Source organism: Marmota monax, unplaced genomic scaffold (genome assembly GCF_021218885.2).
Source record: "Marmota monax isolate L192 unplaced genomic scaffold, Marmota_monax_Labrador192_F-V1.1 WCK01_AAM20220418_F8-fsc00081, whole genome shotgun sequence".
Lineage (NCBI taxonomy): Eukaryota > Metazoa > Chordata > Mammalia > Rodentia > Sciuridae > Marmota > Marmota monax.
Window position 1 is genome coordinate 186,296 of NW_026695234.1, and position 11,338 is coordinate 197,633.

Here is an 11,338-nt window from a genome sequence, read left to right on the forward strand (position 1 = left end):
GGTCCACATCAAGGATCACTCAAGTGCAGTGCCTTGCCTCGCATCCTGTATCGTGACGATGGTGGACGAAGGGGGGTAGCTGAGGCTGAACTGCGACTGTTTATAAGGACAAACAAGTTGACAGCACCCTGAAAGAAAGGCACGAACTTCAAGGCGATAGAAAAGCACTAGTGTGGAAACCCATCTGCGTGCAATGGCAGTAAGACCGGCAGAGTGCAAGGGCTTTCCAACACTAAGAGAATAACAAGGAAAGTCATGTCGATCCCAGTGCAATGTTATAATAACTTGGGGTGTAACGACCATGACAAAGGTTTACTGCTTAAGATGCGCAAGCCAGACTTGAGGCGAGTTGCCATTTTCTAAAGCTGCAAGAGCTTGTATGATCATAGCCTTTTCTTGTGCATGGCGAGTTTTAAGGCGACAGAGAAGCCACAAACAGAGTACAACACTGAAGCAACACATTGCACCAAAAATGCCTACCCCCACCCACTCTTTGAAGAAGGAAAAAGCAGAAGATATCCAATCGGTGAATTGACCCAAAGTCACGGGATCAACACGGGTACTGTTCAAGACAGCTATCTGGGTTAGTTGAGACTGGATCATGTTTTCTGCTTCCATGGACCAGGTTCCGGATGGATACTCTCCGATGATGCGGGAGGCATTTCTGGAATCATTAAATCTGACAGAGGTTATACATAAATGTGCACGTTGATCAATACAACCCAAATGTACTAGGTCAGACAATTCCTCAACTTGAGCTTGAAGCAGATCTATCCTTTGATTAGCAGCCAAAATCCCAGATAGAATGTGTTGATTAATTCTACTTTGAGATTCAAGTATGGTGGATGTTTGTTGAATAACCTGATTAATAGTGGCAGCAGTTTGAACCTGGCTGGCCATGGCTACTCCAACTGTAACTGCTGCAGCAGCAGACACCGCCACAGCTGTCACTATAGCTGCCGTAATTCCAAAATCTCTACGGGCTCTAATCAGTTCAACAATAGGAAAAGACTCTGGATCTGCAGTAACCGGGATCGGGACAAAGGTTGGAATTTTTATAATCACTGCCATAGGCCAGGATCCATTCCAACACTCAGACAAATAACAGGTAATATTAGAACAATTAAGCATCCCCTATAATGTAACATTAGCCAAAAGAAACAGGAACAGAGATTGGAGACAGACTGCTGCGGAGGGTAATGTAGCATTAGATAATTGTGAATTATTTGCAGAAATTTTAAGCCTCCTACCTCGCTCCGAGTCTTGGGTACTTCCAGAAACATTAAACAGCCAACTTTGGACTCCTAATATTTCCCTGGGGAAACACAAGCGCAGACTAGACTAGCCCAATCTGAGGGAGTCATGCAAAATCTAGTAAGTCCCTCCACCTGAGTGAGAGTGAAAGCGGCATCTATGCCATAAGTGCGGACAGATTCTGCCAAGGTTTTAATTATCTTAAAGTCTAAAGGCTCATGATATCTTCCCCTGTTATTGTCCTGAAATACAGGGTATGCAAGTCCCATATCTGTATTAACTGTCCTCCAAACTTGTGCATGAAAAGATCTCCCGGAACCTTGGCTCCCCCCCACATACGGAGGTGGGGCAATCGGCACCATATCTTCTTCTAGATATTCTACCTCCTCCTCCTCAGAGTTTTGTTGACCGATGTTAACTCCCTTCCCCTTCTTACAGTAGGCCTGCGTGCCCTGTGTCTCCTTTTTCTTCTTTTTCATTTTTATCTTATGTAGTTGTTGTAACAATATATCAAGGTCCTCAGAACTCTCTGAGTCGCTTGTGTTCTCAGGCGTTTTTAATTCGGTCAAGTCTGGGTAGAGCCTTCTCCTATTTTTATCTTCAGGCTCTTTTGCCTTCTCACTACTGTTACTTTTAATACTCTCTGCCACTTCACTACATGATCCTTCAGATTTTTCCTCATGCAATTGCTCAAGAATAGCTTGACCCTCACTCACAGCTTCCTGGCATTTACCATCTGTAAGGCAACCACGGACCATTTTCCAAAGGGGGATCACCCCACCCTCTAATATGCCCTGCTCAGAAGCAAAGTCAAGATCTTTGCCTAATTTATCCCAACTAGGCACAGTAAGGCTGCCCGAAAATGCAAACCACGGTGCAGCGATATCTATCTTCTGTAAAAATCTCTGTAAAGTACTGTGTTTCACTTCCAGTCCCTTGGAACGTAACAGGCCATCTAGGGCCAGGAGAAGCGGACTTGAAGATGCGGCACCCATGACACAACAACAAAGGAAGCACAAAAAAAAGAAAGCGAAAGTAGAAGCGAAAGTACACAGTGCAGCTGCAATAAAATGTAAGGCTCTCTCTTTCATTACAGAGGAGCTGTCCCGCTTTGGTCGCGGATCCCACTTACTAGGGACTAACCCCGCTTTGATCGCGGATCCCACTTACCTGGGACTAACCGGTGCACCACCCCTGACTGCTGAAAGTTCTGGTTCCCGGGTCTCGGCACCACTTGTCGCGACCCCTTGCCCGCAAGGAAGACGCAACTCGAGAATCTTCTTTCAACAGTTTATTCAGGTCCCTGGATATTTCTTCTTCTCCCTCTCGGATGCCCCTCCCAGCCTTAATAAAGCATCCCAAGCCCCAATGCAAAGCTGCCGCGTGGAGCTTTCTCACAGGGTGGTGAAAAATCATGTGCCAACTCTCCCAGATAAGGAGTTGTTTGTCACAGACCACAGCGGAGCCAGCGTCATCTTGTAATGGCGACCATAATCTGCAGAAATGGCAGAAGCGGCTCACCACACATTACAATAGATATATAATACTATACCATACATATATGGCACAGAAAATCCAAGAACTTACAAAAAGGAAAACAATGTTCCCCATAAAAGAAAATGTGGTGATAATAACATCTGGTAGACAATCAGGTGAAAGTCTCAAATATACATAGTTCTCACAAAGGCAGAGTAATATAGTGAACACTCTAAGGAAAGCCAGGTGGTAAAGTAATGAGTAGTGCAGGATGTATCTTTAGCAAATAAAATAATTTGTAACATATAGTATTCCAATAAAAATATGATTAAATAATGTGACAATCGGTATGGTTAGAAATGTCTTGATAATTTAATGACACTCAATTCAAATGATGGAGCCTAATTTCTCTACCACTGAGTATGGGCTGGATTTATTGACTCCTTCTAATGAAGAGAAAATAAAAGCTGAAATGACTGCATGTGATTATGGAGAATAGGTCATAAAATGTTCTGCAAGCTTCTGTTGAGACCCTTCCTTATATCACTTACTATGAGGTAATCAGCTGCCATGGTGTGAGAAGATGTAAGTGGTTATATGTAGAGGCCCCTTGTTGGGCCCGTGAGTTGGAAAGCAGCCTGTGTTGACTATGTGAGGGGCCCTCAGGGTTCAGCACACTGAATCTGGATATTGTGTTTGGAACACTAACCACACTCAGCCCCATCATCATGATAACCTGGCCTCCCTCAGGTGCACAGCATGTTCCTTCCCTTTTGCTTTTTGTTGCTGACCTATTAGCCCATTAGTTGCTACTCCTAAGGGTATTGTTAGCTCATTGGATTATTATGGCCCTCAGATAATTTGCCCAGTAACAGGCTATGCATAAAAGGTTTGCCCACGCAATAATAAAGTGGATCTAGTTCTCTGAAACTGATCTCCGAAGGTCTCTTTTCGACTCGGTCACCACACCCTCCTAAGCTATTCGGTGGGCTTCATTTCAGCTGGACCAAGTGAGCCCACAGTCCCTATGCAATGAGGGACTAAAGCCTCCTGCTTATGGCCCAGTACTGAGGCATCTTGCAAGGAGACTTTATGTTAGATGGCTGTTGCCCTGGCTGACAGAGTGACTGCAACCCTCTAAGTCCCAGCTAAGAATAACTAACTAAATTATACTAGTATTATTAACCATCAGACATAGTCTAAGATAATAAATTATTTTGTTCCACACTGCCAAGTTTTGGAGGAATTTGTCGCATTACAATAAATATCCAATACAATGTCATATATAGATGGTGCAGGGGATCCAAGAACCTTCATATAAGATAACAGATGTTGTTTATGAAAGCCAATGTGGTGATATTATCAACTATGGTAGTAAATCAGGTAACTGCATATACAAGCTTGATTTATATCACACATAGATGGCGCTCTAAATGCTTTTGCCAGTTTAGTCTTTGCATGGGTCATTTCGCAAACATTCTACCAAGATTCCTTCTAACACTAGAATTTTAAGTTAAATGAGGAATCAAAGACTTATGAATGAATGGATATATATATATATATATATATATATATATATATACACATACATACATATATAGAGAGTACAAAGTGTTGAAGTTATTATTTTTCACTCATTGCCTATTTCTGTGAATGTTATCTATTTTGCTTTCCTATATATATTCTGTATCATCAGACAATTTTCCATATGTATCTTAATTCTTCCATATATAATTATGGGGAGAAATCATACCTACTAAAAGAGATGTGCTGCAGATTGCATTAGTTTACATATGCAAATTAATATAACAATGAATGATATGGAGAAAATTAGATGTGAGAATTATATAGAATTTATGATTTTTTAGTTCTTTTTACAAAGCAGGATACTAGAAGAAAGAATAAATATTTCATTATAGGTTCAGATGTGATTATTTTCTGTTTTTATTCTCTTCAGCTATAAAACGAATATATCATAGAGTATACCTCTTAAAACTTTGATTAATTTAATCAATACGTGTTAATTACTTTTAACACTGTTGTATACCTAATAAGCAGGTTTTCCACATTACCTCTTGTTCTAAGAATTGGAGTGGATGAATCTAAATAGATGTCAGACTTAACTATGTTCTAGAAAAGTCAGTGTTTTCAATGTTGAATAATAATTTAAGAATCATAGAATAATTTGAAATGATAATAAAGGTATCACAATTTCCATGTCATGCTGATGAAATGATTAAGCAATAGAACAATCAACTAAGAGAAGAAAGGGACTATCTTGGAGAGGGATGTTAAGAGAAGATATTATGAAAATGGTAGTGAAAATTTCAGTGTTCTTGACCATCCAAGCCTAAGATAATGAATAATTTTGATTTAAGTTGGCAAGGTTTGAATTGATATGTTGCAGTATAACAGAATATACTATAATACAATAGATGGTGCAGGGGATTCAAGAACTTTCAACAAAGACAATAGAGTTGCCCATAAAGGCATCATGGCAATTTTAGAAACTACAATAATGACTTAACTTTAATTAACTAGACACATGTTAGATTTTCAGGAAATAAGGAGTGCCTGCCCAGGATACAAATCTTTGGTTCTAAAAGTCTTTCCAAATGGATTTTAAAAATCTATTTTCCCATTTTATACAAATAGATCAGTGACCAGCTTCTCCCTTGAAACACAATGAATAAAATTCAGCACATAATTCTCTGATGACCTTGGTAAAAGCCAGAGAGGTTCTAAACTGTGTGCTGTCATGGTAGAAACGTGAAACAGGTTGACTTGGAGAACGTAAAATGGAGTTGGGACACCTTGTTAAACCAAGCTCCAGGCACAACCATGGCTGAAACTTTGAATAGAACTGTCTCTGCACAAAGCCACCGTGGTTCATGCTGACCTGGTAAACTGGACTGAGGATAGTGTGTGAAACAGCTCCCATGCTTCCTGAGACCTCGTGATGCTTTTCTTATAAGGCAGTGTGCGCTTGACACATCCAACACAAATCTTGACAAACAATGCACATGACTTCCAACAGACTTTCTCTTAAAGCTATAAAAACAGCCACCATTCTGTAATATTTTGAAACATGTTTTCCAGGCTACTTCAATTTGGTGTCTCTTGGAAGGATTGCAATCCTAAAGGATCCATAGAAACATAATTCTTTTTTGTTCTCAATGAGGTTGTTTTTATCTCAGTAGACAGTATAAACTTATATTTGCTAAAATGTGTAGTTTTCTTACAAATTTCAACCTTGTCAACTCTAAAACCTAGATTTATAGAATAGCCAAAGGGACACTGTTGAAGAACAGAAAAAGCCATAAATTTGGAGAGGAAGGAAGAAAGACATGGAGGAATAACCAGGCCATGGCCTCTAGACACTTGCAATTTTAATGATAAACAATCAAAGCAGAATTCCATCAAATACAGAGTGCAGAGCAGAAGAGATATGTTGTTTTGGCAAATTATAAAAAGAGGAAATGTTAGGTTAACAGGAAGAAGCTTCTTTGAAGGTATAAATGTGTGCCCAAGTCCACTAAATTCAGATGACGTGAGTGTTGCAATTCTCAAAAAATGAGAGATAGTGACTGTGCCCTGTTTGTTATTTGGCAATAATCCTGGTATAAAAGGAGTAGATCTGAAAAACTCACCCAAAGAACATCAGAGAGGCATTGCTCTTGTGTCTCATACCCAAGATACCATCTTCCTCAGAGCCACTTTCACATCCTTGTTTCTCAAGGAATAAATCAAAGGATTGAGGGAAGGAGTGATGACATTGTTTAACACCTGGACAACAGAATCCAGCCAGGGGCTGGAAGCAGGTCTGAGATAGACAAGAATCACAGGTCCATAGAACAAGAGGATGGAGGTCAGGTGGGCACTGCAGGTGGAGAAGGCTCTGCGCCTGCCTTCAGAGGAATGGATTTTCAGTATAGAGAGAACAATGCGGATGTAAGAAAGGAGGATAAGAAGAAAACACACCAGGGCAACCACACCTATGTTGGTGAAACTCACCATCTGTGCTAGAGAAGTGTCTGCACAGGCCAGGGACAGAACCACTGGAATGTCACAGAAAAAGCTGTCCACCTCATTGGGCCCACAGTAGGGCAACTTAAAGATGAGAAACGTGAGGATGCTCCCATGCACACAGCCCCCCAGCCATGTGCACACTGTCAGGCTGGTGCACATCCTCTGGTTCATGATGACAGTGTAGCGCATGGGGTGACAAATGGCCACAAAGCGGTCGTAGGCCATCACTGTGTACAGGAAACACTCAGTGCCACCCAGAGTGTGGTAGAAGAAGACCTGGGAGGCACAGCCCTGGTAAGAGATGGTGCGGCTTCGCCCTGCCAGGGAGACCATCATCTTGGGGGAGTTCACAGAAGGGAAGAAGATGTCAAACACTGACAGGTTTCCCAGGAAGAAGTACATGGGGGTGTGCAGGCTGGATGAAGCCAGAATGGTGACAAAGATGAGCAGGTTCCCCAGCAAGGCAAAGAGATAGAAGGCCAGAAACAGGACAAAGATCATGTTCTCCAGCCCTTCAGTGTGAGGAATTCCCAACAGGATGAACTCCTTCACAGAGGTGTAGTTGTTCATGCTTGGGCACCAGGGAGGCCTGGAAGCAAAGCAATAATCATGATCTAAGACCTGGAGGATCTGAGAACACCCTCCCCATAGAGTGATTTCTTCCTCAGGCAGTGGGTGCCAGCAAGAAGACTGAGGAGGGAAAGAGACCAGTAATTAATCTAGACTTGTAGTTAAATTATGTGTCAAATTTGGCCTCAGTTTCTTCCTGTTAAGTGAGGAAACAGTAATTTATAGTTAGCAAATATCTTACAGTAATCAAAACTTATCTGCAATTTATTTACTTTCTCCTGATCTGGTTGATCATCAAACACACTGGTGTATTTCAGAGCCATCTACCTTCCCCAAGAAAAGTTTGTTACAGGTATTTGTTACAGGTACAATGTCATTTTACAATCAGTCAAGCCATAGTTTGTTTGTAAATAGGCAATGACCCAAATATGTGAACATTAAAGTTTGAACCCAAGCAGGAATGTTGCAACCTACTACGTATTTTACTTTCATCAGTAGTCTATATTCTCCATCATTTGTATTCAAACAGGAACACACAACTCATAATTACAACCCACTCACACCCCTGGAAAAGAGATCTGGGTCTGGAAGAAGACATTGCAGGGGTGACAGAATAACCACAGCACACCACTAGACATTCTGTGCTCAGTGAGTTTTTCTCTACATAGTATAGGCCAAACAATGGCAATTTCAAAAGCATGCCTACTATTGAGTGTATTAGTTAATACATGCACTAGATAAACTTGAGAAACAACCTGAATTATATTTTTTGAATCCTAAATTTCTGGGATTTTATTTTCATCTCATTTTATCTTACTGTTTCTATATTTCCACAAGATATAGCTAAGTTTCCTCAGCTGTGAACAGGATTTGTACTCAAGGAATAATCTAATAAATCTATTAATACCACTTTTTAGGTTTCTGCTCTGTTAGCTTTTCCTTCATTATTTAAATTTTGGTAAGAATAAAGTCTTATGTCATGGATAAAATTTCAGTAAGAGTAATTGGTGAAAGAATGAAGAGGTGAAGGAGGTGGGGTCTGCTCAGACTATTGCTGCTCAGACTATTGCTGCCAGGCCTGTGTGAGGCTGGTTCTATCAAAGGGGTTTGAATCCATTGAAATCCCAGCAAAGATATGGACAGGAAGTCTCTATTTCAGCACAAAATGCTATTTACATTGAGTCTGGGCCATGGCAGTCAAATTTAATATCAAACACATTTATTATCTATTTGTTTGCTAGAAATAGAAAAGCAAAATAAAGTACCATCTCTTGAAGAGCTTTCCCTGGAGGTACATGAAACTGATTTTTACTGACTCTACCTTTGCTTCCTCTCAGGCCTCCAGCAACTTAGCTTCATTTGCTAAAAAGAAAGCTGGGTACTTCCTGCTTCATGGGATCTTTGTGAGGACTGAGATAATGAATATGCAATGCTTCAGTTTTTGTAGTAAATAGGTAATAAGATGAAACAAATAAATCTCAACCATGTACCACTGAGGCAATGATACTATGGGGACAGCAAAAGCCTTGAGATGTGATGAAGTTACAATTACAACAGACTAAAGAATCTGTGGATTTTTAAATGATTCTACTTATTTTTTAATCATCACATGGAAACTACATATTTATAGGATTTGTATGATTTAAAAGGCAGAGAAGGAAAGAAGTTTAGGGAAATGTTGTTTTTTCAGACTCTCAACAGTGTGTTATATAAATATCCTGGCAGAATTAAAAGAACTTTTTGTAAGTTAGAGGTGCATAAAGTCTCCCTTTAGTCTGAACTTTTCTGTTTCTAGCTCAGTAACCAGTTTGTAGTACTACCAGCACAGACGCCTGCTCCAAACCTGCACCAGGCAAAGTGTACAAGTCACAAATTGCTTTAGGCAAAATCTTCAAGATCCTCCTCACTGCCCTCTGCAGTTTTCAATACCATATCTTCATCCGAACCTTTTCTCAGGAAAGGATGTACAACCAGTCAAAGGAAAACTCTCTAAGATCAGGTTTTACTTCACCATAAAGAGGAATTTGGGGGAAACACTGAATTTCCTACCACAGAGGATATGAGGATCACATCTTAGGGAAACAGATAGAGTCAGTCTCTTTTAAAGAGGGCAAATTAGATGTTTTCTTCTAATACTAGATTCTAAACTTTAAAACATTAACTTTAGACAAACATTTTGAGCTTCACTATTACCATATTCACTAATATTTTCAAAAATAATTTGAGGATCAAGGGAAGTTTATACTGATAAATGACTAGATGTTTACTGGCAATGATTTCTAATATTTATGCTAACTGCAAAATAGGATCCCTGAACAGAGAACCTGTGTCCTTCCATGTCACCCACCTTCCCCTACCAACCATTCTTCACACACGCACGCACGCACACACGCACGCACACACGCACGCACACACACACACACACACACACACACTTCCTGCTCCATGGCTTCCTCTGTGCTGGCTCACTACTGGTTCACTGAACTCCACAACAGATAAGAGTCTCCTCAGGCCCACAGGTCTCCTCCTTGCCTGGGTTGAGCAGGTGAAATGACCGGCACTGAGTGCACCTCAGGAGGATGGAGGAAAGTAAAGAGAGCAGTGGAAGCTGAAAAAGATGAATAGAAGCAGGCAGAGCTTTAGACACCTACCAGCTGATGGAAAACACGTGTGATGTGGGTGAGGAGTGATTTTCCTAAAGTTTCTAGGCCAGAAAAAAAAATGTGTTCCTAAAGCCTGAACTCTATTTTGCTTAAGATGCCATGGTGTAGAGCCAAGATTTGGCACTTTTTCCTCTCAAATCCAAGACGTACGTTCCTCACTCTGCCCTGATATTAGTCGGGTCCTTAAATTCAGAATTTATAATGACTTCAACCTGGAAATCGTTAATGTCGGTAATGGACTGGGATTCTTGGGAGACAATATCCCCAGTGGTCCAATTCCCAGACTCAAGAAGCATGAAGGAGCAAAGGGAATAATTACAGAATTTTCTCTCTTTCCTTATGTCATTTTCCATTCCCTCTCCCATTCTTTTATAATCTGGCTTAATCATTAAAGAAGTAGTTTGAAAGTTTATAAATTATTTGGTACATATTCTAAAAAAAAATAACCCCACATTTCCTGCTAATACCCATATTAGCATTTTAGTGTCTTCTTTATAATCCTTCTACCCCATGGTTATGGTCTATTTTTAACTATGTGCGATCACACTATATATGCAGTTTTACATCTCTTTGGTTATCCTAACTTTAATTCCAAATATTCTCAAAATATCCTCCATATCACCCAGTTGTTAGAGCTATCATTGTTAGTGCTAGCCTTTGTTCTACATATTGTATGTATGCCTTCTTGACTCCACCATCTTCATTTTTCTGGATGTTTAGTTTTTCAGTAGTTTCCATAATTGATCAAAGTTAAAAAGTACAGATAGAAAGATATATATAGATAGATGTGTAGGTGTGCATAATGAACTATGATGATATAGTTGTCTATTTGTAAGACTGCACTGAAGATAACTTCACCAACATATAAATACTATAAATTTGATGGACACTATGGTTTTGAAGATTTTTGTCAAATTGTTAATAGTGGTGTTTGTAAGAGTTAGTTTTTCCATTATTATGTAGTAATGTATTTTTTAAATCTTAAGTTTTTTTCATATGCAACTAACAAACAACTATTTTTAATATTCATTTTTGGTTATTCCTCTGGTCAACTATATTTGCAACTTCTGTTTATTATTTTTCTTTTAAATGACAAAAACAGTGTGGATTTGACATAGGATAAGACAGACAAATGGAATAGATATCAAACAAGTGGAAAAAGTGAAAGAGAAATTAATTAGAGTATAAATTACTACCAAGATTCATATTTGAAATAAGAAAATAATTTCTAAAATTTGTATTAAAGAATCAAGGAATCTAATATGGCAAATGACTAAGCCAGCCTTCACAATATGAATGAACTAATGGCAAATACAGAAAACCTATTCATCCATTTTCAGAATTAA

At 39.5% G+C, this 11,338-nt stretch overlaps 3 protein-coding genes across 3 annotated transcripts; all 3 read right to left on the reverse strand.

Annotated features, from left to right (window-relative positions):
• Positions 1–312: 312 nt before the first annotated feature.
• On the reverse strand, positions 313–2,474 carry LOC131423953 (uncharacterized). Its single transcript, XM_058577156.1, has 2 exons — positions 2,425–2,474; positions 313–1,315 (listed from the first exon to the last, which is right to left on the reverse strand). The coding sequence occupies exon 2, from the start codon at positions 1,129–1,131 to the stop codon at positions 313–315; it is 819 nt and encodes a 272-aa protein (XP_058433139.1). The 5' UTR covers positions 1,132–1,315; positions 2,425–2,474.
• On the reverse strand, positions 604–2,431 carry LOC131423952 (endogenous retrovirus group K member 113 Gag polyprotein-like). Its single transcript, XM_058577155.1, has 2 exons — positions 1,251–2,431; positions 604–679 (listed from the first exon to the last, which is right to left on the reverse strand). Exon 1 carries the CDS (start codon positions 2,343–2,345, stop codon positions 1,305–1,307), a length of 1,041 nt encoding a protein of 346 aa, XP_058433138.1. The 5' UTR covers positions 2,346–2,431; the 3' UTR covers positions 604–679; positions 1,251–1,304.
• Positions 2,475–3,708: 1,234 nt separating the features above from the next.
• On the reverse strand, positions 3,709–7,329 carry LOC124088815 (olfactory receptor 10D3-like). The gene is made up of 2 exons (XM_046438593.1): positions 6,425–7,329; positions 3,709–3,811 (listed from the first exon to the last, which is right to left on the reverse strand). The coding sequence occupies exons 1-2, from the start codon at positions 7,327–7,329 to the stop codon at positions 3,709–3,711; spliced, it is 1,008 nt and encodes a 335-aa protein (XP_046294549.1).
• Between the last annotated feature and the right edge of the window lie 4,009 nt (positions 7,330–11,338).

What these genes read in the sequence shown, in the direction of transcription:
- LOC131423953 (XM_058577156.1), bottom strand. Translation starts at nt 1,131, where the DNA reads ATGCTTAATTGTTCTAATATTACCTGTTATTTGTCTGAGTGTTGGAAT.
- LOC131423952 (XM_058577155.1), bottom strand. Translation starts at nt 2,345, where the DNA reads ATGAAAGAGAGAGCCTTACATTTTATTGCAGCTGCACTGTGTACTTTC.
- LOC124088815 (XM_046438593.1), bottom strand. Translation starts at nt 7,329, where the DNA reads ATGAACAACTACACCTCTGTGAAGGAGTTCATCCTGTTGGGAATTCCT. An exon ending in GCTCTGAGGAAGATGGTATC is followed by an intron (nt 3,812 to 6,424) that starts TTGGGTATGAGA and finishes TAAAGTCTCCTT; the next exon opens with GCAAGATGCCTCAGTACTGG.